Source organism: Cyprinodon tularosa, unplaced genomic scaffold (assembly GCF_016077235.1).
Source record: "Cyprinodon tularosa strain WSP-4 unplaced genomic scaffold, ASM1607723v1 ctg31, whole genome shotgun sequence".
Classification (NCBI taxonomy): Eukaryota; Metazoa; Chordata; class Actinopteri; order Cyprinodontiformes; family Cyprinodontidae; genus Cyprinodon; species Cyprinodon tularosa.
The window spans coordinates 3,191,421-3,208,334 of NW_024039019.1; the positions used below are offsets into that span (position 1 = coordinate 3,191,421).

Here is a 16,914-nt window from a genome sequence, read left to right on the forward strand (position 1 = left end):
CTGAATGCGCTGGTTTGGTCTGCCGGCTTCCGTAGCGTCGTGAGCGCGCATGTGCGCGCTTTCAGGAAATCCCATACACTACTGTTTATGCTCTAAAAAACATTCTAAATGACTTTGTTTCGAGTAAATTCTGGATGCTACCCACTCAGGACACTTGGAATACATTGGAAGAGCAGTATGGAGGAATATTGACACGTTTTTTGTGGACTTTAATGGACCTTTCTGTCTCGGTCACCATAGACCTCCATTATTTGAATGTCAGCAGACAGCAAGAAGCCTCCCAGATCTCCAGATGCATTTGAGATATCAAAAAAGTACTCCAGAGTGTTGTTCAGCATGGGGGTGAGTAGAAAATGAAGGCTAATCATGTTTTGGGTGTACTATTCCTTTAATGCAAGACGTCATATCTCTATTTGATTAACACCAATTCAGTCTCCCCTGTTTCAGAGACAAGCAGCTGCCACTGGTTCAGAGCTTTCTTTGGTAGCTAGATCAATGATTGCAGAGGCATGCACTTTTGTTTAAACAGCAGCAAGCGCCCCCTGTAAGTCACAACAGCACATTTTATGTTCTTTGGACATTTCTCATGGGATCTTATGATCTGCTAACCATATAAATCTGCTTGGACAACCAGGCTGTGGCATGTTATCAGCTGTTTGAATGCTCTACTGTTGCAGACTGTTACAAGTTGCGCACTCATTTTAAAATATTTTTAAGGCTTCTTTATATACTTGATAGACTCTTGCCCTGTTATGACATGAAGGCCTCAAACAATTGTTCGAATTTCAACATGTTCACACCCATCTCAACAATCAGTTGATCAATTAAGTGAGATTAATGTGTCTAAGTAATTTATGAACAGTCCAAGGATATTGAGGTTAGATTTATTGGATATTTGTTTTGAAGTAAGAAAATAAATTAGTAATCTGATTGCCTGCCTGTTTTAAATTAATCAAATAACAGAATCAAATAAGATACTGACCTCACATCTTTCCTTAGCATTCTTATGTTCTTCTCACTAAGCAATCTAAGATGTTATAAAATCAGTTATGTGTGATCTCTTACATTTTTAAATACAAACTAAGCTCAGATTTCAACGTATATATTGTCAGTATTATATTCTAACTATATATTTTCCTATTTGAAATTCTGGTTAGAATTTTTAATTTTTGGAGCTGAACTAGGATTCTTATACAGAGGAGGGATCTAGTTGAAAGTTTACATCCTGTGCGGTTTCATAATTTAATAGCACAAAGTAAGTGTTTGTTTCTGTCTGTCATTACAGTTCTAATGGATATGCATCTATTGATGTTTTGCATTATTCTCTGTAAGATATGCCCAAAAATAAAGAAGTCTGATTTTCTTTTTTTTTTGCGTATGAACTACATAAAATAAAATAAAAAAAAATATCAATCAATGATATTGTGCTGGATATTGATACATTCTGAGATTTATACTTTAATTACAAGTCTAAGCTCAAACTATACCAAAATGTACCAGCTGTTTTGCCTCTTCTAAACCTAAAAATAATATAAAGGTTTTAAATTATGTCTCTATATGAATGTACCAGTGAGTTATCGCCAAATTAAGCCTGCAAATAATTTTGATATTTTTTTCAGTTTTTGACAAATCTGTAAACTGTTTAAAAAGGACAAACCAGATTTAAAATGTGGCTCACTAATTTTCTTTATTCTGTAATATTTTTCTATTTTCTATTCCCTAAATCTGTTTCTAAAAAAAAAATGTATAATGAACTCTTCTACTGCTGCAATGACTAAACATGCATCAGATTCATTATGTTCAAGATGCGTTACACCGGTTTGGTCGTCTTATGGGCTGATGCCCGCTTGTCTCTGTGGCCATCTTCCTGGGACCTGGTGGCTGATTACGGACTAGGTTTAGGGGTATTTTCTGATTTCTTTGGATTGCTGGAGGGTGGGCTGTGTTCAGTGCCCCCCCTGCACCATAACACGTATACACACACAATCATTTACCCAGACTCATGCCTCTTTAAGCTATGGTACAGTTATTGCATAGTTCTGAGAAGCTCACTAATTTCCTGCTACCAGTGTTATTGCTTGTTTTGCTTATTTTTTCCTTTGTTGTCCCTGTGTCCATTTGCAGGAGCTCCTCTAGGTTCTTCATCCAGGTTGCCCACAAGAAACAGTTTATTTTAGGAGCTGGTTGTATGGTTGTGCAGTCTTTCTTTTTCTCTTTCTCCTTTGCAGGTTCTTTTTCTTTGCCCATTTTTTCCTCTGTACCTCTGTCAGTTTCTGCATTATTGGACACAGGTAAAGTTTGGTAACAAAAATACAACAATAAAGCAGTTTTGGGTAAACAAGAGGGGCTCTTTGCCAACAAACTTCCCTTGGCAAAGCAAATGTGTTCAGTATAAACGGCACTCAGATTTCACTTGTGCTACCATAATGCTGAACAGGATGCAAAAACAAAAAAAAAAAAACAGTAAAAAGATGCGTTACACCAAGCTGATATGTAATACTGTTGGCAACATAGCAGTCTGATGAGTGGAATCAGCATATATTGCCTATTTCATCTCATTAAATGAATGGTTTCCTTCTACATCATTAGGAGATACGGTTCTTCATCACAGCCCATTTAAAGACATGCTAAGGTAAGACACAGCATTCCTGTGAGTGCATCTATTTGTATCATTAAATTACAGTTTTACCTAAAGCAATTTATGATTGAGGACTGCAGATGAGTAGTTATTGAACTAAATGAGCCTGTGGCGGGCTCATGGTCATTAGTCATACCTACAACATTCCAAACATGTGCACAAATAAGATGGTCATGATTTATGTTGTATTTTAATGTCTAGCAGCACCAAAGAAGTGAGCATGTTCACTGCTGAAACAGGAAGGTAAAGTAATATTTCTCTAACTGCTCTGTCTGATGTGTTGGCATGTTCCTGTGTTTTAGTTTGGCTTAAACAGACGCTTTGCAGATGAAATACTTAAAAGTTTTACATAGTAGAAGAAAATGGTACTATGTTCCAAAAAAACAAACAAACAAACAAAAAACATCAGCATTGAATTGTAATGTTCCATGTAATAGAAAAGTGCTATAAGATGTGACATTGTGAATGTGAAATGACAGTAATGTTACATTAGAGTGTTTTCCCTGCCATATCTCACATACTAAACTGGATCTGGCTATATAATATATAATATGGCATTTGCAAGAGTGGAATAATGGATAAAGAGCTTATCCATTGTTAGGTGTAACATTTGTTTGTTATCAAGGACTTAGCGTTTGAATAAATCAGCAAAATGAGTCTCTACATTAAATTTAAGAACAACTAGTATCCAAATCTTCGGTCAGTTCTATGCAGGCTTTCTTTTATAAATCATAGCATGATGATAGTCAAATTAGGGTAAGTGTAGTTTAACATTTGTTATTACCAGTTTAAAAAGTAAAAAAGTAAAATTAAAGAGCAGAAGAATATTTGTTTTAATACTAAATTTCTATCAATCAAACAAGAATCCGTTTGTCTGCCTATTTATTTCTTGCTGTCTGTCTGCAAAAAAAAAAGAGTTAATTTATTATTAAGTTACATTTGATTAAGTCCATTTTGATATAATTGGATTAAATTATAATACTGTAAGATAAAAAAAAAATAACATAATAATATTAACGTAATACAAAGCAATGAGATTTCTACATCCTCTCTTTTTTTCCCCACTTCTATTCTACAACCCTTTCATTCTTTGAGGCTCTAGGGGCTGTTGGGGAATTTTACTAGCAGATTATTAATCTATTAATAACTAGAACTAGAATTTATAATTAATGAATGTGTTATTCAAACCAAGGCCAAAACCAAGTAATGATTGTTGTTAAATAATTGTAAATGACAATATGGTCAGTTATCAGGTGTTAATAACAGCTTACCATTGTGGCTGGACGTTTAGGACCGGCCAGTTTTTTTTTTTTGAAAGTTACATTTTCCAAAAACAGAAAATGTGCAGTAGGTGCAGATGTAGTCTTTTTACCCAATATTGGGCACAAGAGCAAATCCTGAGGCTTCATTCTTGCCAGCCATTCAGCCAGAGCCATCTAAATTGAAAATACATTTCTTGTTTGCATTTTTTTATTTATTTATTTGAATTAGGACAATGCACATTCATCAACATGTCAGCATAAAGCATCAATGTAAATATGCCAGAATTAGCACAACAGCTGATTTGCATCCGCTGTCCTAAGGCAGGTAAAAACAGTGAACATTAAACAAGACGCTACAGGAAGGAACAGAGTGGACACAAACAGATAAGATGCCAATAACATAAAATCACAATAAAATTAGGTTAACAATAAAATGAGGTTAACAGGCCCATGAAAAAAGATCAATTTACCTGTGAACACATGTCTGGTTAGTTTTCGACCAATGTTTGAAGGAGAATTTAAAACGTATGTAGGTTACACAGCCTAACATCAACTGTGCTCCTCTAATGGATGCAACCATTTGGCCAAATTTGGTCCTACGCCGCTGAACATTACAGTCTCCTCTGGTTAAAGCTCTAGTGTTTATTCTAGTAATAAGTTGACCACTCCAAGATATTTAAAGTGTTCAATCACATCGAATCTCTCTCCATTGATTAACACAGATGGTTCATCACTGTTGGGATCTGGAGGTCTGTCCACTTTCTCCACCAGAGGGCATAGGAGATCTCCTGGAGCCGGGGCTGATTGCACCACCTGTTCCTCATCTGCTCATCAGGAGATCCGTACTTAAGGAGGCGGAGGGCTTCACTCCAGTGCCAGAGTGTTTGCTAGTAACGGTTAGCAAGCCTGAGCCAACCAGCCTGTCTGTAACTCTGACCCCCTGAGATCCGAACCTGATCTGTTTTCTCTCCTCTCTGCCCCTCAAATTGAACCTGCCTGAAACCTGAAACTCTGGAGAGTTTTCTCTGCTGGTAATCTGCCTGTCCGTTCTCAGAAGTTCTCTGGAGAACAGTTTCTGTCAAAGATCTGCCTGCCCGCTCTCAGAAGATAACCAGAAACTCAATCAGTGATCAGCCTGCATTCAGTAAGCTCTGCCTCCGCCTCTGCCCTCTGCTTGCCGTCAACCTCTGGATCCTCAAGGTTCCCCCCCTCTGCAGCTCTGCTCCACTCAATAACAGTGAACCCACTTGTGACCAGTCAACCACTTCCTGGATCTGTATAACCTGTGTGCTTTACAGAACTCTCCCGTGAACAGTCAAGCCTCTACTGAACCTGATCCATTGTTGTTCTTTATTGTAAATAAATCTTTGAACTTTTCTTCTGCCTCCGAGTGTTCTGCATGTTGGTTAGGCAAATTAAGCCGAACATGACAATCACCCTCTACTGGCTGTCGGGAGAAGAACATACAGACTGTTTTTCTAATGTTAAGATGTAGGCAGGAGTCTTGGAGCCATTGAGACACTGAAAACTATAGCGCTGGAGAGAACAGCAGCAGTTCCACTTTTAGTTTGTGCATGGACATATAGTACAGTGTCATCAGCATATAATTGCATGTTTATAGTTTTACAGATATTGGGTAAATCATTATCATAAAGGCCGAATAAAATTGGTCCGAGTATTGATCCCTGTGGAACTCCAGCAGAGCAAGTGAGGAAGGTGGACTGTGAATGGTCTATTTAAACTGCTTGTTTTCTGTTAAACAGATATGATTTCATCCAGCAGATGGTACTTTTAGAGAAATTAAACTGAGTTAACTTAGCCAACAGAACCTTATAGTTGATCGTATCAAAAGCACGTTTCAAATCAAGGAAAACAGCACCCACAAAGCTGCCCTTATCCAGCTGTTGTTTTAGATTTTCTAAGAAGTAACAAGTGGCTGTCTCTGTTGAGTGATGCTTCCTAAAACCAAACTGCATGGGATGGAGAGGATTTGAACAGTTATTTAAGTATTCCAAGCTGTGCAACAACCAATTTCTCTGCAATTTTTGAGATGATTGACAAAATACTTATAGGACGATAGTTTTCTGGTTTGGTTTTGTCTCCTGTCTTAAACGCTGGAGTAACTCTGGCTATCTTCCATGCTAAAGGCACTATTCCGTGATTAATGGATTGATTTATCATGTGCGCAATTGGCCTAGCAAGTGCCTCTTTGTGAAGCTTTATGAAATGACTTGTCAGACCAAATGTATATCTAGGCTTTGAGCTTTTCAGCGAAGCTATTAAATTCGTAACGTCTGAAATAGAGACTTCTTTTATACTAAAAACTGGTTTATTGGGATCAACCTCCATACAGGGAATATCAAGGCTCTTAAAATGCATTGTTAATTCTTCAATTGATCTAATAAAAAAAAAATATTAAAAATGTTAACAATTTTATCAGTGTCATCGGTTAATGTTGATTTAATTTAAACTGAAAATTTGTGGCATGAACATGATTCTTGCGCCCTAGTAGCTTATTCAAATTTTCCCATATTAATTTTCCATTCCCATTTGCTCCTTTTATAACCTCAATATAGAAATCAGCTTTTGTTTTACGTATATACTTTACAACTTTCAGATGTTATTCCTGTTTTCAGTGATTTCTTAAGTGCTCTGTCTCTTTCTTTAATTAGTGTCAGAATTTCACTATTGAACCATGGAAGAATATCTTTATGTTTTCTAAGTTTGCCATTTTTGGAGAACCAAACTGCATTTACTGTAGACTGGAACATTCCTTCTGGGTACTTAAATTGGCACTTGATATTCTCTAGGCTGCGAATGCTGAAAATTATAGTGTAGTATATGGAGTTTACAAAGGATATGAGAGAGGAAAAAAAATATTCATTAGGATTTTAAATAAAAATGATCCCACATTCATCTTTCAATGGCTTGCAGCATTTAAATAACATAAAGGATGTCTTCAGGTAACACCAAGCACATTTTACATTATCCATCCCCTTGGAAAAGGATGTGATGTCAATACTCTAAGCTTGCTGGTGGAATGAGTTATTTTTAGCATAATAACTGTTAAATTAACTTTTCTTATTAGGTGAAGACAGTTCATACATAGACTCATGACATAAATGTACTATTTTTCTTACTTTTAATTTGATATCTGTTGTATTTTCTCCCCTTTTAAGAGGCTGTGTACAGGGATTCTGTGCAGCTGAGGAGAATGCAGCACATACCCTCCATTGATCAAGTGTGCATTAAGGCAGGTTTGCATGTCTAAACTGAAATAATTCATATTGTGCAGGTATGGTGTGCTCATAATAGCCTTTGCTCATTTGGAGAAGTACAAAAAGGTTTCATTCTTAATGTGTTCACTTGCTTTTGGTCAAAAATTTCATCAGAATGATGGAAACATTTCTTAACCTTGAGAGAGTCTAATGCCTGAAGAGTCCCTACTTAGCTTTCTTTTGGTGTAACTTGGCATATACTTGAGTGTAGAAAAAAATCAAGACAGAGAACAACTTTTGGCAATGTGCGTAATGCAATGTCCATTAGGAGATTGATTCTCAACCCAAAGTAAGAAGACAAGTGAGTGACTGGGGACGGTTAGTGAATGGTGGTGGGGAGGGGGAGCAAGTAGGGACGTCATTAGAGCGGGACAAAAAAAAATGTCTTAACTGTTTTCACATCAATACAAATTAAATTCGCTCATCTGCGGGTCCCTCTTCAATGACCCCACAAACTCCTCGTCCTTCTGAAGACTGAATATCTGCTGTCACCTGCCAATCAGGTGTTGACAGCCAGTGACCTTGCTTGGCATTGTTAGGAGTTATTCTGAGTGACCTTGCATTCTTAAGTCAAGCCAAAAGCTAGTTTCACAGGAAATATGCTTGTAAAAGAGATCTGAAGCAACATAAAGAGAGATAATTTAGAGCTCTGTTAGACTGATTTATTGGGCCGTGCATTAGGGATTGAACAAGAAGGTTTTGTTTTATGTTTAGATGCATATCAATTTCAATGACAAAGTACTTACATTTATATATAAGAATACCTGTTTGTTCATGACTATCTTCCAGTATGGATAGTACAAAATGCTATAATACATTTTCATTTATTTGTCATTATAAAAAATAGCCCCTCTTTGTTGAAGACAGTGAAAAAAGCTTGGGTTAAACAGATCTTTTCAGATATAAAGAGTTTAGTTTAGTTTAGATTAATTAAGTTATTTGACAGGGATAATATACATTAATACAATTTGCTGTAAATGCACCAGAAATAACCAATTAGGCTGTTTTTCTTTTTTGTTCCCTGACAAAACTTGTCACACAATTTTGTGCTCAATATGAATTAATATAATGTCACAGCCATTTATTTTATTAACTGAACTATTCAGTCTTAAAGCAGACACGTCATATGCAGGGTCTTCAGTACTTGCCACAGCTTGGTTTTCTTCTCAACAAATGTAATTTGTTTTAAGTTATTATTAAAAAAAGAGAAAAAAAAAATCCACTAATTAAAGTATAAAGTCATTAAAGGGTAGTGAAATAACACTGCCTTTCATTGGCGTTATGCCCTACTCACTCAATAAGATTTTAGACATTATACTTTATTTAATTAATTTGTTTTCAATGCTATTTTATAACCCAAAAAGAAATGGGAATATTTTTATTGCACTTTTTTTATATAATAGGCAACATGCATTGCGTCATCTGTGGTCATTATGAGTTATTTGAGCAGAGCATACTGTATATGCTATTTCCGCTCGGAGTAATTGCCTTAGATTAAATAATTTTGGTATAAGAAGCAAGCTTTTTAAAAATTTCAAATGTACAATAATGTAAAAAAAACAATGTTCTTTAGATAACCTTTTTTTCACACCAATGTATCAAGCAGTAATTTAAACAAGACATGCTTTACATGTACTGTTTTATTCACACTAGCTCCTAGCTTTTTTTCCTAATATTCAGGAGTTCCTCTTAAAATAACAACCCAAAGCAAATGTGACAATGTGATAAAATTGTCTTGATATATATGGTTTACTGGGTACAAATCTTTGGGTCTTTTTACAATTTTTTCCTGCTGCCTTAGCTTTGAGAACAAAAATATGCCAATTCCTTCCAAGAGCCAAGCCTTGGGTGTTCTCCCTGTTTTTTCTTGACACTTCATCTGTACGGAACTTTTTTCTAATAGGGTCTCTGACAAATGTTGATTAATTGGTTATGGTTTGGCAGTGTTAAGTAGGAAAAGTGTAGATAATATCCTTCTTCCTTTACAGGTGAGGAAATATGTAAAGTGAAATAAGGTCAATAGCGTAATTAATAGTTCTGAGAATGGGGTAACTGGGGTCAGCGAAAAAAAGCCTTCCATGTAAATAGCTCTCCTCTTCCTTCTCCTTCTCATCAGTCTGAAAATGCCCACTTTGCTAATGTGTTGTGCTGTCTTTTGCAGGCAAAACATAAGGTAGTGGACAGGATTGTCGGAGTTTTGTGGCTGAGTTCTTCATAGAGTATTAGGTCAGAGGTAAAAATAAAATTTTTTGTAGTTCCACCTACTTTGAGAAAATAGGGCCGGACAGTATGTCACAATATAGTTTTATTCAATAATAGTTACATTTGAACACAATTTCAATATTTCAATATATGCTACAATCTGCACTTACAGTGTTTGAGAGGTGACTGACGGACCTGGCATAAACAATTCATGATGTCAACCACGTTCAGTAACTCGTGCTCAGTCTAAAGTTATCACCCACAAATAGCCGTCCTGTGACCTTATGGTATGTTTAAATAGAATAATGCATGAGAAATGCAAAATAAACAAATCTTTTATAAAAAAAAAAAAAAAAAAAAAAAAAAAAAAAAAAAACACACAACACTGTAAGCCAGAACTACGTGTTATATTGTAGGAGTTTCATGGGTTTTGCATCATAATGTTCAGAAGCTTGTACAGGATTCTGTGGGCTTTCTTGGCAATTTATCTGATTAATTTATATTGTTCATTCAGATCTAGTAATTATATCTTATCGACAGAAAGAAATCTAGATGCCAAGAGTGTAATGGCTACAAAAGTAGGACCCAGTATTCAGGCAGACAGAAAAGATATCTTTTAAAATTAAACATTTTTATTGATTGCACAGAATATTGCTCCTCATCAGCTGGGACCGGCTTGCTGGAATCTCTGCAGACATAGGTGCTCAGGTTAGTGACGACAAAACTCACAAAACGGAGAACTATAACGAGCATGTGAGTCACTAATCTGGTTCTTAGTTCTGTCCATGCCCAGAGAAGGAAGTATAAACCTGTTGGATGACTTCTCCATAGCATGCGGCGTGAGCCACCCAGAGAGTTCTAGGAGTGAGGCCCAACAGACTGACAATGGAAAGCCAGCAGATGCAAAAGAGCAGAAGAATCCAAAGGGAAAATCCAAAGCAGGTCACAAAGCAAAAAACAGATGTCCAGATCAGTAGATCAGAGAGACGAAGAGAGACCAAAAGGGAATACAAGCCATCAAGGGACAGATCCAAGGTCGTTTACAGGCAGAATCCAAACAGCAGTCTGAAAACTGGAACAGAAAGAAACAGACCGGAACAGGGGTAAACCAAACTCAGGAATCTAGAGCAGAATTAGGTAGGGATCAGGTAATCAAACCTCAATAAGGTACGCTAGAGGGCTCTCACACTCAGCTTTAATAATCTGACCCTGATGGCTAGAAACATGAAATTTAAATAGGAGCTGGAAAAGGTGGATGAGAGAGAGCAAATAAAAACTGGGCCGAGCTAAGCAGGTGGAAGAAACAGATAAATAGGCTGATGGAACCTTGGAGTCTTTCTCCTGAATGGTGAACACCGATGACTAAAAACCAAACACAGCAGAAACAGAGAGAGCCCAATGTTAATGGTCTTGGAAACACTAGGGTGACAAAACAGACAAGAACCATGATAGAACTCTTAGACCCTCCTTCTCAGAACATCAGGGACAAATAAACTGTCACTAAGGCAGTCACTTGAAGAAGGTTGATTAAGGAGAGCTTGCCTGATTTCTTCTCAATAACAACCATAGTGATAGAACATCTTACTGACTCTGGTATCACAAACTCCTCTGCACCACCAGAATTCTCCGCGTCCACATCAAACACCCTGGACAGAGCATCAGGTTTAACATTCTTGGTCCCAGGTCTGTAGACTGAGAAAAGTTAGAGTGTCCAAACAATAGTGCCCACCTTTCTGGTCTAGAATTAAGTCCTAGTCCCATTTTTCTCACTTGGTTCTGAGAACACTCCAGTGAGTTCCCTCCACAGTGACCATAGAAGTATATTCAATAAAGTGAAACCCTCTTTATTCACATTAGATAGTGAAATAAAGAAATACATACAATCTGCAAATCATATCCACAATAAACACATTAACTCCATATTTAACATATAGCGGAAACTGTTCCTTCATTTACCTCAAATATCAAATTAATCTCAAATCTTAAAACCCTCACAACTTTATTCGCCCTCAAATGCACTTATCATCATTGCTTTTTCAAAATCTACTGCCTTTTATTATACACTTGAAATTACAACAATATGATTGTCTCTTCTTCTCTAAATATTGAGTAGATCTTTTCCTGTAAATTTTCCTGTATATTATGTATATATATAAAAGGAAAAACGCTTCGGTGTGTTTTCAGAGAAGAAATGTGCAAAACTGAAGATGGCTATTTTTCCCTTATTAATCTGTTTAATGTATGTTGAATCATTTATTAAGACCATAGGTTGCGTTTATGTTCACGTACTCCTTATGACAGTTACCGTGCATGCATGCTTAGCAGTAAACAAGAGCTATTACAATTAACCATCACATTATACCTTCTATGATAGAAACAGTGATGATGAGATTTTGTTAAACAAATGTAATGCATAATCATACTGCGGAGAAGGTGGTTGGAAGCCCGACATCGGACATCCAAGCCCCGCGCAGCCAGCGGGAACCAGCCCGGGGCTGATCTGACCAAGGGACTCAGACCCCATCCAGCCCCTTCCAGAGCAGCTGAGAGACGCTGGCTAAAAACGGAGTCCCTCAATCAAATCCACCACGAGCTAGAGCCCACTTGCTCCACAGAGCCTGAGCATCCAACCTCCAACCAACCCCACCACTGTCATAATCATCCTACTCTACGTTAAGAAAGAATCTCAGTAGATTTGTGTATTACGAGAAATAGCAATTTTGCAATACTCATGTTTTAACACAACAGTAAGTAAGTTGTATTAACGTATAACTAAGACATCCCAACATATTTAAAAAAAATGTGTGGTTAATTGTAAAAATATACTTACATTTGTGCAGTTCTTTTCTTTTCATTTTTCCTTTCACTGAATGACTTCTGGGAACCACTCCATTCTGAAGTCAGCTCCCGACCTCCATCGGTCTGAAGGGATCATTTTAAGGGTTGGAGGACACTTCCCCCTAGCTTTTATAACTATTGGGAACACTAACTTTATATATGAACGTGCCCAAAAGGCCTCACCAGGTACTCATAGTTATCCAGTGTGGGTGTTGAAAGCTCTCGCACTCGTCACCTTCTCTGATACGAACCAAATCGTAAGTAATCGTAAATGGTAACCATTGTGGAGGTCCAGCTGAGAGAAGATCTTGACCCCCTGATTCTGATCAAAAGCCAAATTAATCAGAGGAATGGAGTATCGATTTTTGACCGTAATTTCATTCAAACAAGAATATAATCTACCCCTAGGGGGTGTAGTTCCCTGCAGTAAGTTGATCCCACAATCATAAGACCTATGTGGAGGTCGAGCGGTGGACTTATTCTTATTAAACACTTCTCTGAGGTCATGATGCTCCTCACAAACCTTAGTCAGATCAGGATAACAGTCATCCTCAGCACAAATAGCCGAGGTCTCAGGCTTAGCTGAACGCAAAGAAGAACCTAGGCAGGAAGTGGCCCAACCCAAAATCTCCACTTTCTGCCAGTCACATGGGCGTAGGTTTGCATAGGGACCATAGGGACATGTTCCTACCAAAATTTTGAACCGACCTAATTGTCCCGACCAATAATTGGATGTGAGCAACATGTTTATAATTTCCAGCAGTAGTTGTTGCAGCAGTGGCTTCTTTTCCACTCGCAGCTCCTCTGCCTGGTCTCTCCTGTCGCTTTCTCGTAGTAGCGCATGGAACTGTGCTGCGCTGTTTAACTCAACTCTCATTGGTTGTTCTGCCTTAAGTTCCGCCTTCTCTCTCTCTGATTGGCTGTTTTCTAGTCCGCGTGTGCTTGGAGCACAACATTGAAAATTTATTCACACTAGAATGCAGCGGTTACTACAATTAATATTAGGCTACAAAATTAGTCCCAATAAAAAAAATGAATATCATGTACACTTAAAAACAAAAACCTTTTTTTTTCTTTTATAAAACGAAATATTCTGAGTCAGCCAGGAGTTCTGAAGACTGCTGGAAAAATGGGCAAATAAAGGCTGTAAGCCATCAACATTTCTGATTCTTATCCACAGCCAACTAAAAAAGAAAATGTGAGGGTTTCCTTTTTACCGATATTTAGTTGATATTAATGTTTTCATTTTTTTGTTTTTTTAATTTTTACAATTTTGATATAATAACTGATCTAAGTGGGTTGCTCTGTGGGGAAAGGCACATTTTACATTTATATTACTGTATGTTTTAAAGTCTCTATACTCCAGTTAATGATGAATCACTTACTAAATTAGTTGACGATTATTGAAATAATCTATTAAATTTTTCAGCCCCAGATGAAATACATGGAATTTGCTACACAGAGTAACTACAGCCCAGATGTTCAACTTTTAGAGTGAAGTTAATATTTCAATGAATGTATTATTTTGCTTGATACAGAGAGAGATTAGTAGGTACAATTATTAGAGTGGTGTTTAACTCTGCACAATTCTATATCTTCAAAAGAAAATACTGTATTTACCTTCACTCTTCTCTTCTCATTCAAATGAAACTGTTTTCAAAGTGGAAAACAGTCCCAATTCCACATTCATCAGAGCCGGTTATACTTCAAACATTTATTAATGGAGCAAAATGTTGCTTTTCTCTTTTAACAATGAATTCCTCTTATCAGTACAGATGCTCACATCGAGCATAAAAAAGGGCATGCATATTGCATAGCACCAATGACACCAGACCAATAGTGTCCCTACCAAAGTTCAAATCAAACCTACGCCCTTGGCCAGTCAGTATGTGGGTTGCTCTTCGTTAACCAACTCAGACTTAGAATAACAGGACAATGAGGTGACTGAATAATCAAAAATCATATTTGTTCAACATGGTTACCGCTCACCGCAAGTTCAACCAGTTCAGTCTTGAAAGAGGATCCATTCAGTTGATGACTATTCAACCTTGAGAGAGGGATATTGGCAGAATTTGATCAGGAGCTTTATTTTAGATTCGGTCCTCATTCATATTAGTCATTTGAAGTATAGGTGAGCAAAAAAATATTCCCAGTTTACGTTTCTGAACCATTTGCTGTATTTGACCTTGAAATCATTTAAATTTTTATGATCACCAAGCATGTCATTCTGTAGTAATGTTTGATTTTGAAGTAATAATTTGCTGCTGGCAGCTCACTAGAAGTAAGATGAGGGGGTGATGTGCTTTAAGTCTGTATGTATTTATTTTTACAGGCATTTGCTCTGCTGTCAGAGTGGGGGTAACCCCAGAGCCAATAACTAAGGCTCTGTATCGGGCAGTTAAGTCACTTGATTTAGCCTAAGACTGAAACTACTTTGCAACCAGATTTAGAGCGAAGGGAAGGGTACTACTGTTGGACCACTGGTCTGACAATTTAGTAAAGGCGCTAAATGAAGATGGAAATTACATAAAAGGAAAAGCAATTAAATGATACTCTGCTTCAAGTTAGGGATATAGTAGAAAGGTATCTCAGGGTGAAACTGTCTTGAAGAGACAGAAAATTGTCACAATCTGCTCCTCTGTCCTCTCCTCCCCCCTTGTATATGCCCCACCCCCACTGTTTCAGTCTGGCAGTCAAAATGATTTAAGCCTTCTTTTAAGGGGACATTTCTGTAGAATAACAGAACTGTGGTCTATGCGCTGTTTGACGTCTTCCGTCCTCATTTTCATGCCTTTACTAAGCAAACTCTCTCATACACATCACAGCCTCCCTCATCCTTGCCTCACCCATGCCCCCCACAGCACCCCAACCCCCATCTCTCTCTCTTTCTCATGAATGTCACCTCTACTGATGGTGGCTGCCGAAATTCACACACACACACACATATATACTCTCGGAAGCGCTCGCTGACTTTGAATGGGAGGAGGGAAAGAAGGAGGCGAGGGAGGGGAGGGGGGACTCGGTGAGGACTGTGGGAAAGGAGCTTGCCATCCGGAGGCAGAAGAGGAGTCTCTTGTCTGTCTGCGTTCATGTCTCCGCTTTGTTCTGACAAAGACCCCCAGCGTCCCGACTGCTGCTGTTCTTCCACCTCTGGATTTAAGTCAGCTGTAATACCAGTGGGACTCTTCGTGCTTAATTCCATATTGCCACATTTGAATGGGAGGCAAAGTTGGACCTCTGAGGACGGTACGATGGGTGACAAACACTTTGGCTTTTCTTGTTCTTTTAAGAGTTTTCTAGCATCCAGGATGACCTCACTTTTCTTCAGTAAAAGAGTTTTTATATGTAACATAAATTGAGCTCCTTCTCCTTTCTTTTGTCTGTTAAAAGTAGGTTAGCTTTTGGGAATGTAACATTTCGAACTTGGCTGGTAAGGAACCTCTTGATGTGAAAAATGAGTGGGGAAGAGGGTTGAAATTATGTCTCCATCTTTACCTTTTAAAATCAGTCTAACCTTGGTCAAAAAATGTGACTGTAACACATTTTTGTGCTCTTCAATATGTTTATATTTTTATTTTTGTCCTTGACCGGACTCTTTATAGTGGACTACATCTGATCTTACAGATCTTCCCTCTCCAAGGGAACCATCAAACTAAACTCTTCACTGTTAACCCACTTAGTTGCCCAATCTCCCCTTAGGGGGGTTCCTTAAACATCTGTCCTACTCCAGTTTTCTTGAGAAAAGCAAAAAGACAAGCCAGCAAAGGGAGCACAGGGAAGAAAGACACCCCCCTCTCAAAGGTGTGAGGGGGGGCAGAAGATGGCAGCTCTCGCCAGCTCTCTGATCAGACAGAAACGGGCTGTAAAGGACGACCAAGCCAACCGACCGGTCGCCAACAAACGCAAGCCCTGTCCCAAGAGCAACAAGTCTTTGTGCCAGAAGCAGATCCTGGTGTTGATATCCAAGGTTCGACTATGCGGAGGTCGAAAAGTTCGCAACGAAAAAAGACCAGGTGAGTTACTTATGCTGTGGCTTTCTTACCAATCGTTTTAAACTTTTTTATGCTTTAAAATGTAATTTCTTTCTCAACATTGTTTAAAGTTACTTTAAAAATTCTGCTTTATAGGTCTATCTGTGGTGGCAATAGTTCAGCCCTGTTTGTATACATATTATGCATTAACATACATTACTTATATAATAATTTCCAACTAATCAAATGCCATATTGCTACTCAACCCGAACCGCATTCACACTGTGAAAATATTACAATAAACTAATCCATGTGACATACTATAATACTGTGATATTATGTTGCAGACATTTTTCTTAGCTGTGTATTAGTATAAGCATGGGGCATCTGCTTTAGCCAAATCGAAAAATCCATGGTTTTCAGAAAACTCTGTTTACATAATCATACCAGATGTTGGCTTGCATTGCAGTGCCAATAGAGGCGGTATAGGGTGGGATAATGGGGGGTGGGGAGGGGGTCATGAATCTAATGGCTGTAAGCGCACACATAGTTACTTCATCATCAATGTAAACATTTCCTGGGTTGTCCTGTTCCTTGTGTTGCCTGCTGGGGTTATGTGAGGTACATTAGATTATTGAGGTATATAGAGTGAGAAAGACTGAGGCAATTTGGATTCCTAATTGTGTATGGAATAAAGAATGAGTGGGTGCTTAGTACGATATATT

At 37.9% G+C, this 16,914-nt stretch overlaps 1 protein-coding gene across 1 annotated transcript in view; it reads left to right on the forward strand.

Annotated features, from left to right (window-relative positions):
• The first annotated feature begins 15,220 nt into the window (after positions 1-15,220).
• The window catches only part of fgf11b (fibroblast growth factor 11b), a 46,000-nt gene continuing 44,306 nt past the window's right edge, over positions 15,221-16,914 (forward strand). Inside the window, exon 1 of the mRNA XM_038292284.1 lies at positions 15,221-16,231. Coding sequence (XP_038148212.1) covers positions 16,039-16,231 — 193 coding nt within the window. The 5' untranslated portion in view covers positions 15,221-16,038. The remainder of the gene's footprint in view (positions 16,232-16,914) is intronic.